At 43.5% G+C, this 20,899-nt stretch overlaps 1 protein-coding gene across 1 annotated transcript in view; it reads left to right on the forward strand.

The window, feature by feature from the left end:
- Nucleotides 1-3,996: 3,996 nt before the first annotated feature.
- The window catches only part of LOC128899525 (uncharacterized), a gene marked incomplete at its 5' end in the record, with an annotated part of 56,665 nt that continues 39,762 nt past the window's right edge, over nt 3,997-20,899 (forward strand). The window contains one exon of the mRNA XM_054179010.1: nt 3,997-5,331. Coding sequence (XP_054034985.1) covers nt 3,997-5,331 — 1,335 coding nt within the window. The remainder of the gene's footprint in view (nt 5,332-20,899) is intronic.

Here is a 20,899-nt window from a genome sequence, read left to right on the forward strand (position 1 = left end):
CTCAGCCTTCTCTGCTCTTATTGGAGCAGCTGTTGCCTGGAGAAGCAGTTTTGGTGTCTGTTGCCATGTCCAGTGATGATCACTGTTTCAGGTGCCAGCACAAGTTTGAAAAATTTGCACTTTTTGTCTTAGTTCTTAAGTTTTATCTTCCTGTGACATTACCACAAATGTTACCACCTGCGTTTTCTCAACATATAGAATGTTTGCACCGTGAGATTTGTCATTGCAACAAAGTTGCTTAGAGTTTACTTTTTGTGTGTGTGTGTGTGTGTGTTTTTGGTTGTTTTGTTTTGTTTTGGTGGGATTTTGTGTGTGTTTGTTTTGTGGGGTTTTTTATAACCTTTGTCAATATTTTCACTGCTGTTATTTTCCTTTAATGTTTCTACATATTTTTCCACTGTCATTGATTCAATTTACTTTTCCAATTTGTTCATGCAATGTATTTGCATTTAATTTCTATTCTTATCTCTCTTTGCATTTGATATCATTGTTTACACAATTCATACCAAATAGTTTTTTCTGGTTCACCTTACTGTTTACAGAAGCAGCCTGCCATCCAGGTGAGAGGATTGGGAACAAAGGAGCAGGATGGCATTGACTGGTGCAAAGTCCACTGCTTGCCATACACAGCCAGTCACACTGGCAGGAAGGAAGTGGAGGGAAAATAAATTACAAAAGAATAAGATGAGGGGAAACAGGAGATAATGTTGGGGACAGCAGAGAAAGACAGCTACAAAATCAGAAAATATGAGATGCCAAATATTTCAGGTTCCCTGCAAAACAGTGCTTTCATTGCTTTCATAAGCAGGAAAAAAAGGAAAAATGTATCGTTCTCTTCCCCTCAGAGTGGGACAATCCCATTCACCATTTGCCATAATCAGGGGGAAAAAAATCTTCTAAGAGTCAGGCCTGAATACAATCCAAATAGAAACTTCTGCCTTCCCTTTCAGACCGCCAGATGTATCTTGTGCTGTCACGCAGAAGTCACCAAGGCAATAACTGTGGTTTCTTGGTGAAAGTGTCTTGCTGCTTGTGAATGGGCAGAGGACACATTGCCATGTGTGGTATTGCCACATACAGGTAACAGATTCACAGCTCTGTTAATGTCCAAGGCTCCTCATTTGTAGGGAAGCTTGGCTGAGCTCAGTCCAGCTAGAGCTGTGAGGCACGAGTGTCATGCAGCTGCCCATGCTGCCTGCCGCTGACAACAGTCACATACCGGTGGGGATCTAACCAGGCCTGAAAACACAACAGTACAGTAACCTCTTTTGGCTGGTAATGATGCCTGTGGCCCACAGGAGAGCAAAAAATATTAGCATCCTGACCATACCTCTGGTACAGCCTTTAAAGTCCATGAATGCAATGTTCACTATTTTGTTAGAGTCATGAATTCAGGACAGTGTGCACTGCAAGCAGGCAATATATTCTCACAAACTGGCAGGAGGAATGATGTCACTGCTACTCCAAACATCTCAGGGGAGGAAAATTTGAGCTGCCAGAAGCAGCTAAGAAAAGACTGGGAGAACTTGTTGTTAACTTGTGTCTAAGAGAACATTAATTCACTGATGCAACGCATGAAGTCCAGGCTCAGACATGAGCCCTCAGAATGCATACTCACTGCCTGTGAACATCAACACAAGATCATGATCTTTCCTGGTTTGTAGCCTGATCTACCATCAGCATACATCCCTCTTTTGCCTACACAGGCACGGTGTGGCAGGAGACGGTCCAGAGAGGCATGTTACCTGCTGATAGGTGTGACTGTTGCACTCTACTGGCAGCACCATTCTGAGCAGAATGCAATTATATATTGGGGGGGGCAACCAAATCTTATCTAAACAAGTAATTTCCTTGAGAGCAAACAGGCTACCAAGCATGCCCAAATAGAGCACGAGGCTACACCAAACAACAAAGCCACATTTCACAGCTGCTTCCTTGGGGAATGAAGGTGTTTTGAGTAGCGTGCTTAACAATGCTACAAAAACTGCACACATGCTAAATTCTCACACGCAGCCTGATTACATCTTAAACTGTTCCACCAAATGATTCAGTGTAACCCATTGTGAAACAGCCTTCTCAACAGTCATCTTCTGATTCAGAACCAGTCAGTCTCACCTCTGTGCCTGGTAAGATCATGGAGGAGATCCTCCTGGAGGCACTGCTGAGGCAGAAGAACAAGGAAGAGCTGATTTGGCACAATCAGCACAGCTTCACCAAAGGCAAATCCTGCCTGACAAACCTGGTGGCCTTCTATGACAAGGTCACAACATTAATAGATGAAGGCTGAGCAACTGATATCATTTACCTGGACCTGAGCAAAGTCTTCAACACTGTCCCACACTACATCCTGGTCTCCAAGCAGGTGCAGTATGGGTTTGATGGATGGACCATTTAGTGGATAAAGAGCTGACCTGATGGCCACACCCAAAGGGTGTCTGTCAATGGGTCCATGTGGAGGCCAGTGACAAATGGAGTCCCTCAGGGATCAGTACTGGGACCAGTACGATTCATTGGACTTGATGATCTCAAAGGTCTTTTCCAACCTGGTTAATTCTATTCTATTCAGTCTTGTTTAACATCTTTGTTGGCAACATGGACAGTGGCAATGAGCGCACCCTCAGCAAGTTTGCTGACAGCACCAAGCTGTGTGGTGCAGCAGACACACTGGAGGGAAGGGATGCTATCCAGAGGGACCTTTTAAGGCTGGAGAGGTGGGCCCATGATAACCTTATGAGGTGCAAGGTCCTTCATCTAGGCCAGGGAAATCCCTGGGCAGTGACTGGCTTGAGAGCAGCCCTGAAGAAAAGGACTGGGGGTGCTGGTGGATGAGAAGCTCAACATGACCCACCAGTGTGTACTTGCAGCCTGGAAAGCCAATCACATCCTGGGCTGCATTGAGAGAAGCATAACCAGCAGGGCGAGGGAGGTGATTCTTCCCTTCTACTCTGCTCTGGTGAGACCCCACCTGGAGTACTGCATCCAGTTCTGGAGCCCCAGGATCTGGGTGCTAGAATGTATCCAGAGAAGGGCCACGAGGATGATCAGAGGGCTGGAGAACCTCTCCTATGAGGACAGACTGGGGGAGTTGGGACTGTTCAGTCTGGAGAAGAGCAGGCTCTGAGCAGACCTAATTGTGTCCTTCCAGTATCTTAAGGGGGCTTGCAAGAAAGATGGTGAGGGACTTTTTCAGATGTCAGGTAGTGATAGGACTAGAGGGAATGGAAAAAAATAATAGAAATGGATAGATTCAGATTGAATGTTAGGAAGAAGTTCTATACCATGAGGGTGGTGAGATGCTGGAACAGGTTGCCCCAGGAGGTGGTAGAAGCCTCATCCCTGGAGGTTTTTAAGGTCAAGCTGCATGTGGCTCTGAACAACCTGATCTAGTGTGAGGTGTCCCTGCCCATGGCAGGGGGGTTGGGACTAGATGCTCCTTGAGGTCCCTTCCAACCCTGACATTTCTATGGTTCTATGATTGTATATTTAACTGGCTAAAGCTGCCAATTGGAACACAACTAGTGAATGTCACCCAGACAAAAAATTAGTTTTTGGAACCAAATCTTCCAAACTTTATGAGTAATAAGATGAGATTGCTCCAAGGCTTGTCAGTGTATGCCCTTAGTAACCTCAGGTACTTTTGCTTCAGGTTAGCAAAAGCCAATGATGTTTCAGAAGAAGACCTCCACTCTGGACTTCCGGAGGGCGGACTTCAGGTTGCTCAAGGAAATAATTCAGAGGGTTCCTTGGGAGAAAGCCCTTAAAAATAAAGGGGTCCAGGAGGGCTGGACCTGCTTCAAGAAAGAGCTGATGAAGGCTCAGGAGCAGGCTGTGCCAGTGTGCCGGAAGAGGAGCCGCCGGGGCAGACGGCCAGCCTGGCTGTGTAATGAACTTTTAATAGAACTAAGGGAAAAAAAGAGGGTGTATAATCTTTGGAAGAAAGGTGAGGCAACCCATGGAATGTTTAAAGATGTTGCTAGGGCATGTAGGAGGAAAATTAGGGAGGCAAAAGCATATTTGGAACTTAAACTGGCCTCTGATGTGAAGGACAACAAAAAGTCCTTCTATAAATATATTAATAGCAAGAGGAAGGGCAGGGACAACCTCCACTCCTTAGTTGACATGGAAGGAAATGTTGTAACACAGGATGAGGAAAAGGCAGAGGTACTTAACACGTTCTTTACCTCAGTTTTTACTAGCTGGAAAGAACATCTACCAGACAGCTGGCCTGCAGAACTGGCAGAGGGAGCCAGGGAGCTGCATGGTTTCCCTGTGTTCCATGAGCAAGTGATAGGAGCTCTCCTCAGCAGCTTGGACCCCCACAAGTCCATGGGACCAGATGGGATCCATCCTAGGGTGCTGAGAGAGCTGGCAGATGAGCTGGCCAAGCCACTCTCCATTATTTTTCATCAGTCCTGGCTCACTGGAGAGATCCCAGATGACTGGAAGCTGGCCAATGTGGTACCCATCCACAAGAAGGGCCGGTTGGATGAGCCAGGGAATTACAGGCCTGTCAGCCTGACCTCAGTGCCAGGAAAGATTATGGAGCAGGTCATCCTGAGTGCAATCACACAGCACTTAAAGGATGGCCAAGGGATCAGGCCCAGCCAGCATGGGTTTAGGAAGGGCAGGTCCTGCCTGACCAACCTGATCTCCTTCTATGATCAGGTGACCCGCCTGGTGGATGTGGGGAGGCCTGTGGATGTAGTCTACCTGGACCTCAGCAAGGCCTTTGACACCGTTCCCCATAGCAAACTCCTGTCCAAGCTGTCAGCCCATGGCTTGGATGGGAACACACTGCGATGGGTTAGGAACTGGCTGGAGGGCCGAGCCCAGAGAGTGGTGGTGAATGGTGCCACATCCAGCTGGCAGCCAGTCACCAGTGGTGTGCCCCAGGGATCAGTACTGGGCCCCATGCTCTTTAACATCTTTATTGATGATCTGGACGAGGGCATTGAGTCCATCATCAGTAAATTTGCTGACGACACCAAGCTGGGGGCAGGAGTTGATCTGCTGGAGGGTAGAGAGGCTCTGCAGAGGGACCTCGACAGGCTGGGCAGATGGGCAGAGTCCAACGGCATGAGATTTAACACATCCAAGTGCCGGGTTCTGCACATTGGCCACAGCAACCCCATGCAGAGCTACAGGCTGGGGTCAGAGTGGCTGGAGAGCAGTCAGGCTGAGAGGGACCTGGGGGTGCTGGTCGACGGTAGACTGAACATGAGCCTGCAGTGTGCCCAGGCAGCTAAGAGGGCCAATGGCATCCTGGCCTGCATCAGGAACAGTGTGGCCAGCAGGAACAGGGAGGTCATTCTGCCCCTGTACACTGCACTGGTTAGGCCGCACCTCGAGTACTGTGTCCAGTTCTGGGCCCCTCAGTTTAGGAAGGATGTTGACTTGCTGGAACGAGTCCAGAGAAGAGCAACAAAGTTGGTGAGGGGTTTGGAACATAAGCCCTACGAGGAGAGGCTGAGGGAGCTGGGGTTGCTTAGCCTGGAGAAGAGGAGACTCAGGGGTGACCTTATTACTCTCTACAACTACCTGAAGGGAGGTTGTAGACAGACGGATGTTGGTCTCTTCTCCCAGGCAAGCAGTACCAGAACAAGAGGACACAGTCTCAGGCTGCGCCAGGGGAGATTCAGGCTGGATGTTAGAAAAAAGTTCTATACAGAAAGAGTGATTGCCCATTGGAATGGGCTGCCTGGGGAGGTGGTGGAGTCGCCATCACTGGAGGTTTTCAGGAGGAGACTTGACAGGGTGCTTGGTGCCGTGGGTTAGTTGCTTGGGCGGTGTTGGATTGGTTGATGGGTTGGACGTGATGATCTTGAAGGTCTCTTCCAAGCTCAGTCGGTAGAGCATGAGACTCTTAATCTCAGGGTCGTGGGTTCGAGCCCCACGTTGGGCGCCAATAAAAAAAAGAGTGTGGTGGTTCGAAAGGAAAGGCTCTGCTTTCCCTCCCCCACTGAGAAAGAAACCACGGCTAAACCCAGTCGGAGAAATGAGATTATATTTTACAAGGAAACAGATTCTATGTAACACAACAAACACAGGTATTTTACAATATATACAGGAATATACAGCAAATGAACTCAACCAGAAACCAGACCCCCCACAGAGGGGGCTTCCCCCTGTGCCCCCTTCAACCCCCTACCTCCCTTCTCCCCCAAAAGAGGTAGAAGAAGAGACGAGGACAGTTAACAGGGCAGGAAAGGAATAAAGGCCTTGCACAGGGAGTTAGTATCTTATCTTAGTTGGCCAGAATCCCAGAAGCAGATCCAGCCGAGAGGGACAGCGAAGGAAGGAAGACTGAGAGAAAGTTCCCAACTCCCCTGGGTCCAATCTCTCCTCCCACAATCCTACCAATGAAATTCGTTTAGAAAACCAAAATATTTTACAAACATTTAGCCAGTGTGCCCCTTCCTTAAAGGCACAGCGTCAAACGGCCACACCTGGTTTATTCTATGTATTCTATATGTATTCTATGTATTTCATGTTACAGTATCACAGTATCACTAAGGTTGGAAGAGACCTCGAGGATCATCGAGTCCAACCTGTCACCACAGACCTCATGACTAGACCATGGCACCAAGTGCCATGTCCTTAAGGCAATATTAATAACATGTTTAAAGTAGGTGCCACAAACTAAGCATTTAGAGGTAGTAAACACCATTGTATGGACTAAGAAATGTGACTTCAGGGATAGTGAAGATTTGGAAGCTGTGATTGCTAATACCCTATAGTATATGCATACTTATGAGACAGTCACTAGAGTAATTTGGTTGGTCTCTTTATGCAAACCAGAATAATGGGTTTGTGATTAGACTTTGCTGGATAATCACAATAAACACAGACATCGGTGTTTAGAACTTGTATGTAAAGAGATCAGAGATCTGTTTGCAAAACATGGTTCCCTTCAACATTTTGTCCAAGTTCACCTTTCTCTTTGTATAAGTTCATTGCATTTGGAAATGATCTCAATATTTTAAGTAAACTGAAAAGTACTAGTATGAATTAAAAGCTTGTTTAACCAGATTTCATCTTTTTTCAGTAAGACCAGGAGGAATAACCATTCCAAAGAGAATGGACTAAAATATAACGTTATATTGAACTATAGGATAATATCTATATGGACAGATGCTCATTAAAATGTTGGTTTTAAAAAAAAGCAGTGATCATTCTTTTTCATTCCTTTAAGGTGTGTGGCCTGGATCTTTTTAAAGTTCTTTCTCGTTTATCTACCATGATTTCATGCATTTTTAAATCTTGTATTTTCCTATCAAACTGTTGAATATTTCTAGTGATAGATGCTCTATTTTTCTCTCCTTCTGACCTTTGTTCTTCTCTATAGAAGCAAATTGCAGTGTCACTTTATGCCACAATAAACCAAGTCTCTGTATTGAAATCAGCAGAGTTATATAAATGCTTAGTATAGAGGAATCTGTCTGCAGATGGCTGGAAGGGTAACCTTATTTTTTGGGTTAGAATTAATTAAATTGTTTTGGCATAAAAAGACCAGAAGGAGGGGAAGAGCAGGCTGGAGAAAAATCCGTCCAATAAATCAAACACAGCAAAGAGCACAGTCTTATATCAGGGACAATTCCTTAAACTTACAAAGCAGTCTTAAGCACTCCATGGACAAGAGTCCATGCCTTGAAGAAGATAAGCATAGTTTAGTACTGCCACACAGATCTCTCTCTCTTTTTATTGTTTCTTGTGTTGTAACTGGTGTTTGGATATATCATGATAACATCTTTCCCATGTAAGTTCCAGATTGTACAAGATCAGGATATTTTTCAGAGTCAAATTTTTGCCTTACAGCAAAATGTTGATACAATCAAGGCTGGCTAGATTACAGGCAATCACAATTTTTTTAAGTCACATTTCATATTAGCACAACAAATCTATCATCTGAGCAGAAAAAAATTACAGACTGGATAAGATCTCATAGTTTATTTGTTTACAAAACAACCAGCATGGGTTTTAGTTCCTTATTTCACTGTGTCCATGTAGACACAACCGATAAAAGCTCTGGATAAGATTAGAGTTCTGTTCTGCCTCTAAACAAATGTATGGTATTCTTCCTTTCTTGGAAGATGCTGCTGTGGCTTAGTTTTTCCCTGAATATCTCCAGGTAGGTGGAAGACTCTTTTAGGTAACTAGCAGCCACTATAAAATTATTTTAATGTCGCACTCTTTCTTTTTAAGTTGCAGGTACTCACTGTGCCTTGCTGTAACAGGAGCAGAAGGGAGCAAAATGAGTCTGTGGGACAGTCAAAGCTGTCATGTGAACTAGGAAGGAAGAATGACCTCCTCTGTCTCAGGTTGTGTTTGTTTTCACAGTGTACTGATGAGCAAGTGCTTCCAATTTGAGTTTCTCTGAGAAGACCATTACACAGTGAGAATATCTTTGCACAATGCCTGGCAGTGGAGAACAGGACACTTATTTAGACCAAACTCTGGAAATTACAGGAATAAATGCATGCAGCAGTCAATGCTGAGCCAGGCTTTCCCCCTTGGTGGCATGCAAGCAGAGGGTTGATGCTGTTGTTTCACAAGGCTCGTTACTACCCCTGATCAAGAGAGCTCAGCACTGCTCCAGGTTTGTCCTGGCCCTTGCCTATTCTCTCACATAAAAATAAGTGGAGGTGAGCAGCACACGGTTCATGGCTTTGAAAGCATCACAAGGGACAGCTGCATATGCTCCAGAGAAACCTCCTTAAGATTGCTGCAGCCAGGACTGTGAGGTTAGAGCACAATAGTGGCACCCACAGATGGAAATGCCCATTGTGAGCACCTTGTTGACTTGACAAAAACAGAAGCTGTAACACTGTTGGATATGGGTATGTGGCCAACAGTTAGGTAGTGGAGTCTTGGGTGTGCTTTCTTCTTTGGAAAATAAATGACAAGGCAGAATATTTTTAAATCTTTACAGATATAAAGTCTTGAATTGCTTTATTATATGTTTAGCACATTCTCAGTATCAGAATAGGCATATCTATCATATAGTTCACACAGGTCTGTATAGGTAATATCAGTAGTAATCACTAACAGTAGTTGTCTTCAGTAATTGATTATTGCAACTAAATAGCTATTTGTTTAGCATTTACTTCATTGTAGATCTACACGAAATATGTCTTTGGGGTTTTTAATTGAAAGTGTTACCACATGATCTATTTTGCCATTGTTCAGAACAATAGTGAAAGAAAAGACTTTGCGATTGGATTTGTACTCTTGTACCCTTAATCCGTATACACTCCTATTGATTCAGGTAATGCATCCATCAGGGAAATAAAAATGTTAGGCCTTATTTAATTAAACAAAATTACTTTTGTGGCTTTTACATAGTTCTGCCTTCCTTCCCCCCTCCCCCCCAATCCCCCCCCTCTCTTCTGGGAGTCCTTTAATATGTGTTGATCTTTGCATTTTTTTGTAACCAAAATAATTACAGCAGCAGATAACTTCTGTGAATTGCAGTCATACTGTTATGAATGTATGGATTTATTATAATAGGCAGAATAATTAATAAAAATATTAATTACTTTAAAAAAAAAAATCCCATGGAAAATACTAATAAAACCTATTTACTGGTTTGAAGCATTTGGTTGTGGAACAGACAGCTCACCAGCAGGAACATGCAACAATTTAAACAATATTAGCAAGAACCAGAAACAACAAAGTGTAATTTAAACTGTAAAGAAGAGAAAAAAAAAAGAACATTGGCAACATGCTGGGTTTGCCCGCAACGGGGGAACTCTGGAATTCTCTGGGACAACAGACCTTCTAACAGATGCTTATAAAAATTAAATTTTTTAGATTACTCACTGCAAATCACTTTAGTTGCCACATTTGTTATCCACAGATCATGGTACTGCATGGCACACGTGGGGATTTAAACAAAACCAAACTGGCGCCAAACAAGTGAAAGCTGCAGGAATACAGTTTCACTTTCTGCTGGCTTCTGCGACTTGCTGCTATAGCACATACAGGGTTTATCTCTGAAGTCTTTATAGTTGATAGCTTTGTAGTAAAGTGGTTGTTGCCAAGGCTTGCAGGCCTTGTCAGCTTTGTAGCTTTGCCTGTTTCGGAGAGGTTCTTCAGCTGCAATCTTCACAGTGGTTCTTGTTACCTCTTCCGATAAAGCAAAACTGTCCCAGGGTCTTGGCTCCTCCAGGGTTCATCTCTTGGCCTGGCAAGACATGAGACACATCTGCCTGCTCCTGGGGTTTACAACACATTACTATGAGGGGCACTTGCAGTGTTTCTGGGTAAACTTAAGCATAGCTCAGATTCCAAATTACAAGGCAAACAAGGCTTGGCCTCTTGGGCTTGCAGGGTTAAAGCTTATGGCTTCCCCCAGAACTTGGACAAGGCAAGGCAAGGAACTTGTTCTTTGGGCTAGTATTTATAGATTTCCCAAGACAATGATGGCCAGTGACAACACAGATTAAGAGACAGAAACCTGATACTGTAACCTATAGAATCAGTTTTCTCCAAATGTGGATGAAGGCACACACATCTGGCCCACTTGGACCCCAGGCCATGTGCAGACAAGCCTGGGAAACATGGGTAATCTCCTGAAAAACCAGACCTCCTGGCTCCTGTTCCATTGTCTGGTTCAGGGAATTTTTGAGGCTTTTGATCCTTCAGCACACATATGTAGCCTATCAGACAGCACTAATCAAAGACCATTAAGTGAACACCCTTTAAAGTAACATTTAACTGTAAACAAATAATTAGAAAGCCGGAGGATGCAAAATTATTTGTCATGAATCTTTGCTGCCATATTCTTTTTGTATGTTCAGAACTGCAGCTGACTGCTAATACATAGAATACATAGAATACATAGAATAAACCAGGTTGGAAGAGACCTTCAAGATCATCGCGTCCAACCCATCAACCAATCCAACACCGCCCAAGCAACTAACCCACAGCACCAAGTACCCCGTCAAGTCTTCTCCTAAAAACCTCCAGTGATGGCGACTCCACCACCTCCCCAGGAAATTTGGTATACAAAAACATCTTAACTGAGGATGAGGAACAGGTAAATATTTGCAAGAAAATACTATATAATATAACTGTCAGCAGTAGTGTAATCTCACTCACCACATCATATGCAATCTATAGGGTAGAGGAAGGGTTTCTGAAAGACACAAGCTTGCCTCTTTAAAAAGTAAATAAAATCCATAAATTTCAGATATTATTTCATAGATCTTTTATCACCAGCTCTTGCAAATCCATTAATGACTATGCAAAAAGTGCTTGCTCCCATATGCAAGTCTATTTGCACCCTTATAAAATAGGGGAACATAAGTGGCAAACCTCCATATTCCTTGGTTGTACTCATTCTGCTGTGGTCTCAGCATTTCATATCTTAGATTTTCCTGGAATTGCCAAAAGCAGATTTAGAAGGAGCTCTGGATAGTAATTCTAGAGTACTGCTGAAGAAACCAATTTCTTCACAATAGTAAATAATTTTATAATATCAAATAATTTTATAGTATTAATAATTAGAGGCTAAGCTGAGATAAACTTTCATGATTCTTCTCTAAATTAGTTTCCTTTCCTCTGCAAATCTTCCTAACTATGCTACAAAGAGAAGCCTGCTTTTCCCGTGAAGTTTGTTTCATAATCGTGAAACAAACTTTCCAGGGGTTGAGGGGTCAGTCTCAAAGAGTGCAGTACTTGGAATATCTGACAACCATCTCATTGCTGCTTGTTTCACTTTCATAGTAACATGTAATGGATACATTACTTGCTCAAGAGGACACTAATTACATTAAAGCATTAGTTTGTTTTCCGTAAGAAGGTATCTGTAAGTGGTTAAAGAGGTACAGAGTGAAAACGTTACCAGAGTTAGTATGTAGCAACTTCCTGAGCATGCAAAAAACAGCTGTTGTAGCTCTTTTCAATTACAGTGAGACTTTATTTTCTTGGTTGCAGACTTGGTATGGCACAGAATTTCTGAACTAAACCAATAGTGTTTCACACTATCTGCTACACAACACTGAAAAACAAGTTGGGTCCCTGAGTCCCTGGGTCCCTTTTATTCCCCGGGTCCCTTTTATTCCCCATATGCATTATGTATGCAGTCATACTGTTCACAAATATTACTCTGTTTCACTAAATAGACTAAGAGGCTTTAAGAACTGAAATATATTCTAAGAAAATGCTCCCAATTATTGCTACAAGAAGAAGCATCTCCCCACCTATGTTAAGAAATGTGGTAGCTCTACCAATGTCCATTTGAGAAAAACATGCTTTCTGGAATGTTTAATGCTCTTCATGAGTAAGGAAGCTTTTGCTTTTTGCCCAAATACCTGTTAAAGCTATCTTAACCTTTGGCACTTTAAAGAGTATCAAGGGCTGCAAGCAAGCAGGATATTATGGGACAGCCAAGTTAGTCACAGGAGAGCGTGATGGAAATTGGAAAGTGGTTCAGCACACGACTGGGAGTGTGCCAGCACCACAGCTAACCCAAAGACATTGTAGTCCCAATTAGGAATAGTGCAGTAATGGAAAACCATCAGATTCATTCAGTATTCAAGGTGGGCAGCTGTATAACAATTTGTTTCACAACAAAAAGTTGACAGAACAAATCCAAAACAACTCTGTGTGCATGTTTACATGGGAAGCTATTGGCATCAACAGTGCATTTGAAGGTGTGCTTCAAGTCCCTTATGCTTTTTGTAACATTTTCAAATTCATTGCTGTCTTCAAGATGACAGGAAATTCAGGTCTGCCTTCCTCCTGGGAGATCTTTATTCACAGACAAGTCAAAAACCCTTGACAAAAGGCAACCAGGGGAACTTGCTGACCTTTTAGCTGCCTGTCTAACATCAGTGCAAGTATTGCTTCCTGATAAAATGAGAAATTCAATTTAAGGGGAAATGTAGCAGGTATTTGAGTAGACTCTCATTTTATTTTACTTCTTGGGCTGTCTCTCAAACAGAAAATAAATGTAAATAAACAAGACTCCATCCTTCATTCCTCTACAACTGCCAGAGCTAACAATGCTGCACACAAGGGTAACATCATTCTTGCACCACTGTCTACCCCTTTGCCTGCTCTCTCATTCATGTTTGTCTTCCCAAAATAAAACTGCCATTTAGAAATCCTCCCTTTATATTATCCTTTAAAATTTCTTGTCCTTAATTTTAGGAAGAGAGGACCTTTTCATTGAAAACCCATCAGTACTAGCTCAGTTCTTTGGAAATTACCTGATTTGTCAACCATGCTTGACCACAGTAACTCACAGGACAGATATAGTTTGGAGGAAAGTTGTAACAGCAGCAAGCACAAAGCTTGCTGGGCTATAAGGATAGTCTAGATTTGTGTCCAAACCAATTCAACACCTCTTCTGTATAAACCCCTTTTCATCTTCCTCATTTGCCCTAGATGAACTATCTGTTTCTAATACCATCACTTTGAAAGCCTTGAGCTTTCACATGGCAAGTATTGACCAACGAATGCATCAAGGACAGGAATACCTCTTCTGCGTGAGGAAAAACTGAGAGAACTGGGCTGTTCAGCCTGGAGAAGAGAAGGCTCTGGGATATCTGGAAAGAGAATGCAAAGAAGACAGAGACAGGCTTTTTTCAAGGGTGCCCAGTGAAAGGACCAGGGAGAATGGGTATACACTAAAACACACAAAGGATCCCTCTGAACATAAGAATACTTTTATCACCGAGCACCGGTGCAGGCTGCCCAGGGAGGTAGTAGTCTCTATCCTTGGAGATATTCAAAACTCATCTGGACACAGTCCTGGGCAACTGGCTCTGGGTGGCCCTTACTGAGCAGGATAATTGAAAGAAATAACCTGTGAAAGTCTTTTCCTGCTTCAACTCTTCTGTGATTATGTGATTCATAAAGAGCACTTGAAACCAATAGATAAACTAGGTTATTTAAAGAAAAAGAGGTGCCATTTCATGTATAAGAAAAAAATGAAGAGAACAAGGGTCTTCAGAAAAAAATTGAAGCATCACAGAATCTCAGAGGTTGGAAGAGACCTGAAAGACCACCCAGTCCAACCCCCAACCCAGTACTGAAGGGTTAATACTAAATCATGTCCCTAAGCACCAGGTCCACACACAGTTTGAACCCTCGCAGGACTGATGACTCGACCACTGCCCTGGACAGATCATCCCAGTGTTTGATAACCCTTTCAGTGAAGAAATATTTGCTAGTACCCAGCATGAACCTCCCCTGAAACTTGTAACCAGTTCCTCTAGCCCTGTTACTTGACACCAAGAAGAGTTTGGCTCTCCCATATCTCCAGCCTCCCTTAAGGTAAATGTAGAGAGTGATAAGTTCTCCTCTCAGACTGCTTTTCTCCAGACTTCACAATCCCAGCTCCCCCAGCTGGTTCTCATAGGTCATGTGCTTTTCACAAGCTTCTTCCTGCTGTATTCTGCCAAGAATTTATTTATTTTTTTTGTCTCTAGTGTACTAACAATTATGAATATTTTGTATATAAAGTAACATTCTCTGCTTTGGTGTGTATGTAAGGATTTAGAATCCTAGAATGGTTTGGGTTGGAAGGGACCTCTAAAGGTCATCTGCTGTGATCAGGGGCATCCTCAAGTAGATCAAGGTTGCCTAGAGCCCTGTTGAGCCTCATCATGAATACCACCAGGGAAAGGGGCTCAACTGCCTCCCTGGGCAACCTGTTCCCAGTGTTCCATCACCCTCATGGTGAAGAACTTGTTGGGAGGTTGTAGACAGGTGGATGATGGTCTCTTCTCCCAGGCAGCCAGTACCAGAAGAAGAGGACACAGTCTCAGGCTGTGCCAGGGGAGGTTTAGGTTGGATGTTAGGAAAAAGTTCTATACAGAGAGAGTGATTGCCCATTGGAATGGGCTGCCTGGGGAGGTGATGGAGTTGCCGTCATTGGAGGTGTTCAGGAGGAGACTTGATGGGGTGCTTGGTGCCATGGGTTAGTTGTTTAGGTGGGTTGGATTGGTTGATGGGTTGGACGCGATGATCTTGAAGGTCTCTTCCAACCTGGTCTATTCTATTCTATTCTATTCTATTCTATTCTATTCTATTCTATTCTATTCTATTCTATTCTAACATCCAGCCTAAATCCTCTTCTGTAGTTTGAAGCCTTTGTAAACAGTCTCTCTCCATCCTTCTTGTAGGCCCCCTTCAAGTACTGAAAGGTTGTATTATGTCTCCCTGGAGCCTTCTTTTTAGGATGAGCAACCCCAGCTCCCTCAGCCTGTCCTTGTAGCAGAAGTGCTCCAAACCCCTGATCATTTCCATGGCCCTCCTCAGGACCTGCTCCATCAGGTCCATGTCCTTCCTGTATTGAGGGCTCCAGACCTGGACACAGTACTCAGTACTCCAAGTGAGGTCTTACCAGAGCAGTGTAAAGTGGCAGACTCACCTCTCTCATATGCTGGTCACACTTTTGATATGGCTCAGGATGTGACAGGCCCCCTGGCCTTCGAGTGCACACTGCCTGCTCTAAGTCCAGCTTCTCACCCATCAGCACCCCCAAGTCCTTTTCCACAGGGTTGCTCTCTATCACCTCATCCCCCAATCTGTATTGGTAGTGAGGATTGTTCCAAACCAGGTGAGGGACGCTGCACTTGCTCTTGGTGAACCTCATGAGGTTCACCTGGGCTCACTTCTCCAGCTTGTCCAGCTCCCTCTGGGTGACATCCCATCCCTCTAGTATATTGAAAACATATGTTGGGTTACACCCATCCTGGGGGAGGGCTGCGAGAGCCCTGCTTCCCCGGGGGACAAAAGAAACCTGATCCAAGTGAACAGAGAGAGAGACTTGATTTCCCCCTCCCAGGGGAGGGGGTCCCCCAGGTCAAAGGTAATCTATTCCACTCCCCCTTCCTGTCCAGCAAGCCTATGAAAAGGAAGACTCTGCAGCCATTCTCCCTCTTTACTCCTGCCTCACCCATTTGAAAGGACCAACAGCCACTGCTAGCCTCCTGGTTCTGCCACATGATTGGGCCTGATCTTCTCCCTGCTGCATCCATGCTTCTCTAAAGGACTGAATTCTACATACATTGAGGGAGATACAAGGCCATCCAAAAATGGTTTTGTATACTTTCCTATTCATCCTTACTCCTTACCCTTGTAAATCCTCCCTGTTACTGCTATATATATATTTTGTTAAAAAAACAAACAAACAAACAACTACTTCTCCTACTTCCAAACCAACTCCAGATTATTTTTTTGTAGATTTACCTCCAGTCTCTTTGGGGGCTGGGAGAGGAATTCTCAGGTTGTTTTTTGGCTTTTTTTGGCTTTTTTTTTTTTTGTTTGCTACCATCTGAGCTCTTAAACTCCATTTAAGGCTCAAACCATTACACAACGCCATTCACCTCGGTGTCATCTGTGCACTTAGTGATGGTGCACTCAATCTCACTGTCTTTATCACTGATAAAAATATTAAGCAGTACAAGTCTCAGTATGGAACCCTGAGGGACACTAGTTGTCACTGCTCTCCATCTAGACTTCAAGCCATTGAGCACCACCCTCTGGATGCAAACATCCAGCCAACTCCTAATCCACTGAACAGACCACCCATCAAATCCATATCTCTCCAATTTGGCAAGTAGGATGCTGTGGGGGACCCTATCAAAGGCCTTACAGAAGCACAGATAGATCACATCCATAAGTCGTCCCTTGTCCACTGACATAGTCACTTTATCACAGAAAGCCATGGGGTTAGTTAGGCAGGATTTTCCCCAATAAAGCCATGCTGGATGTGTTTAATCACCTCCCTGTCCTCCATGTGCCTTAGCATGGCATCTAGGAGGATCTGTTCCATGATCTTCCCAGGAATGAGTAGTTGAGGCTGACAGGTTGGTAGTTCCCAGGCTCTTCTTTTCTGCCCTTTTGAAAAATGAGTGTGCTGTTTCCATTCTTCTGATCACCAATGACTTCATCTGACTGCCATGACTTTTCAAACATCACGGAGAGTGGCTTGGCAACTACAGCAGCTAACTCCATCAGGACTCTGGGATGCATCTCATCAGGTCCTATGGACTTGTATATCTTCAGGTTTCTCAGATGGTCATGAACCTTGTCTTTGCTTATGGTGGGAGGAACTTTGTCTCCTTGGCCTCCATCTGGTGGGCCATCTGAGAGATGCACATGCAAATCACATGTGATGGTGGTGATTACATCAAGAACTGAGGAGTGTCTCAACAAACATAAGACAAGATGTGTCATCTCTACCCACAGCAGCTGTCCAGGGGGTGTGCAAACAGGTGGTTCACCTGATAAGACCACTACTGCCCTGGGGTGGGTGTGATGAACAGGTGGGAGGCAAAGAGGGGCAGAGGCCACTCTGGTGCTGAGCTGACCCCTGCAAGCACACAGGAAAGACCCCTTAGAAGTGACACCTGGAAGTCACATATACATTGTAATGTGACTAGGGTGTGGGGCCAGAAGGACCTATGATAAGTTAACTGTATAGAAAGGCTCAAGATATAATTGCTCAGAGAGAGAAGGACATCACTGAAAACACTACATGCTGGAGCCTGCTCAGAAGAGGAAAAATGTCATGGACCACACTGAACTGGGCAGGATTCTTGGACCTCTCCCCTCCTGTGGCCACAGACATCACAAACTGAAAAGGATTCAGATCCTGGGATGTCTCCCCCCACTTCCTGCTGGCTGAAGACAGGAAAGTGCCTTGGGTTGGTAATATCTCTCCTGCTCTCTCTCTCTTTTTCCATTTTTCCTCCTTCTCTCTCTCCATTTTCTCCCTTCTTCTGTTTCATTTACTTTATCCTTTAATAAATATCCTGGATTTGATGTTTGACCTTAGTTGTGCCTTAATTTCACACACAGGAATGTTTTAAAAGGACCATGTCTCTTTCCTAGCTTCTGGACTGAGACACCATCAACCTGAGAGCCATGAGGAAAGGGTATGTCAGTGAAGACTGGTGCAAAAAACAGTTGTTGAGAATCTCAGCTTTCTCCTTGTCTGTTGTTACTAGTTCTCCACTGTTGCTCATCAGAGTGTACGTTTTCTTCAACTTTCCATTTCTGGTTTACACACCTGTAGAAGCCTTTCTTGGTTTTCTTTACATCTCTTGGCAACTTCAGTTCCAGGTGTGCCTTGGCCTTCCTGACCTCATCCCTACAGAACTGGGCACTGTCCTCAAACTGTTTTCAGGAAGCCTGTCCCCTCTTCCATTTCCTGTGCATTCCCATCGTGCCCTTTAATTTGATCAGCAGGTCTCAGTGGAGTGATGGTGGTCTTTTGCCGCCTTTGTTCTATTTCAGCCTACACATACTGCAAGGAGTGGCAACTGCACTTTCAGAATGGCCTTAGCTCCTGTGTGGGCAAAGAAAAGGCAAAATAAATTGTCATAACAGATAAAAATGAGCCAGTGTCCTTTCCAGGGCAAGCTGCTTCTTGAAATTTACATTTGCCAAAACGGTCCACTGGAGGGGATCTTTGCTAGTGGGACGGTGGATCAGTTTGTAAAATTCACACTTCTGACATGGATTATCACTCAATCCTAGGAGCTAGGTTTTTGAAAGAAGAAGAATAAGAATCTGTTTCTTCAAATGTCAAGTTGGAAACAGAAATGCAGAAGTAATGAGGTTTTTTGATACTTTTCTGAGATTTTTGCACTTCTGTTCTCTGTGCTGGATGAAATTTGGCTGCTAGCAGAAACCCTGATAGTTCTGGTTGTGTGAACCTGAGATAAACACTTGAACTAAATTGTGGCTCTTCTGACATGTGTCCACCTATTAATTGTCTAACATGAAAGAGAGAACACTAGTCAGGGTTAGAAACACAGAATCCAGCACCAAAGTTTTAGGAAAATTATGTGATTCGTGGTGTGCATTCATATTTTGCTTCAGCTGGGGTCTCATTTACAGAAACAATTATTTTCCTTATAATTGAATCCAGCTATTATGCACTGCCATAGTGCTGTAATACATAAACTCTTTTTGACAACCAAAGTAGTATTCGATAAGAAAAAAATATAAATGCAGAGAAAATGACTATGCAAGACCACTGAAAAGCAGGTATTTGTTCACTTTTACTTTTCAAATTCCATTTACACATACCAGGAGTGCAAATATCATTTTTATGCAGAGGTACATATCACCTTTTGCTAAACTCATAAGTGCAGACTACCAAGATTTTAGCTAAACGGTGTAAATTCCCACATAATGTTGTCTTCAGCTGCCTGTAATTATGCTGCTTATGGTACATCCATAGGAAAATCTGAAGGAAACCCTTCCACAAGAGTGAGCTGAAGGATCCTCTTTGAACCTATAATGGTTGTTTTCACTGCAGCATTCTTTATTTCTGAATCATTGGCGTTAGAGCAGTTCAGTGGCCATAAAAGGAGAGTATTTTTCACTCTCTGGGGACGCAACAGGCCATAGCATTGCCTAGGGTTCTATGAAGAAGAGTGTTTCTCTGGCCCCCAAAATGACAGATATTTTTGTGCGGAATAAAGATGTACTGCATAACAAAGCTCCCTTGAAGAAGACAGTCAGTCATACTGCAAATCATGTTCCATTCTGCAAAAGTTTTGTCTTTCAGGTTGTGGTAGCAGTGCCATTGTACAATCTGAGATATAACAAGCTAAACTGTTTTCTAAACCTAGCTGTGACATTAACTGACTGGGAGAGTTCAGAGGTGTTATGTAAAATGTGACCTGTAAGAGAAGATGTCTCACAGTAGTTTCTTGGTGACGTTAACCAGCAAGGATGCAAGATGTGAATGCATAAGCTGAAGTAAGTAGAGTATGGGAAGTACTAAGAAGGCAGATGTAGCAGTCACATGTCAGTCATTTACTGAAGTGGCTGAAATGCATTTGTTTCCTATCTGTAGTGGCAAAGCTGGCATTCACCTACTTCTTCAGCTTAGTTCCTGGACCAAGGAGATGTTGGCCTACGCTACATTTTAAATAAAAAGGCTCCTTTTGAGCTATTCTGTCTTTTTTCTTGACCATAGCTGCCACAGCATCACTTTGGTCCCAGCTGGCAGCCAGGCACCCAAGAAATATAACTGCTTCAAAGCTCCTGTCATTTTTTTTACAGCAGTTTCACTTGCCTTGGAGACACTGCAAAGCCACTGAGCAGATGAAGCATGTAGTACCAGAAGGAGATTTTGGGTGTAACCCTACAAAAAGATTTGTTCAGAGTGACCTACCTGAAGTGAGTTGCCACGTTCATCGGAGGTGGCATCTTTGTGTAGAGGATGAGCTTGATAAGGCCATATGAAACTTCTAAAAATGACAGTATATGTCTTAAAGAAGGAACTTATGTAAATGTACTTGTTTGTTATGGCTTTAGTGTGGATGGTGGGTTGAAGTTTCCTCCCCAACATTAACTTTGCCTGACCAACTCAGAAGCAAATGAAGCTGTATTTACAAGCAAAAACTACACTCTACAATGGAATGCAATGAATATGTACAAAATATACAGTATTTACAATATTATACAGATACTTACAATTACCAAACAACATGAAAATCCTCCTGGTCATGAGACCAGAGAAGCCTTGTTCCACTGCCCCTGCCACCCCCTGTCCCAAGAGATAAAGGAGCGGAGAGAGAAGCAGTGGGTTAGACTTAGCCAAGGTCAACCAAAGCACGTTGTCTCTCCTGAGTGAAGCAAAACACCCAAGATCAAAAGAGAAAAGGAGGAGAATTGTTATGATAGCTCCTCTTATTCCAGGTAATTACCCAATGAATTTGTTTAGAATATATGTTTTGTTTTCCTTTTTACACCCAGTAGTGATTTATTAATATTTTTCTACTTTTGTGCTCAGAATCTGTAACTAAATTTTAAAGGCACAGCCTAAACCCACCACATTTAGAAAGGAAATTTCTCTTGTATCTTGCTACAGTCACTGAGTAGTAACAGGTAAAGAGAGACATAGGGCTTGCTGCTTTAAAAT

This window comes from Dryobates pubescens, chromosome Z (assembly GCF_014839835.1).
Source record: "Dryobates pubescens isolate bDryPub1 chromosome Z, bDryPub1.pri, whole genome shotgun sequence".
In the NCBI taxonomy this organism is placed as follows: Eukaryota; Metazoa; Chordata; class Aves; order Piciformes; family Picidae; genus Dryobates; species Dryobates pubescens.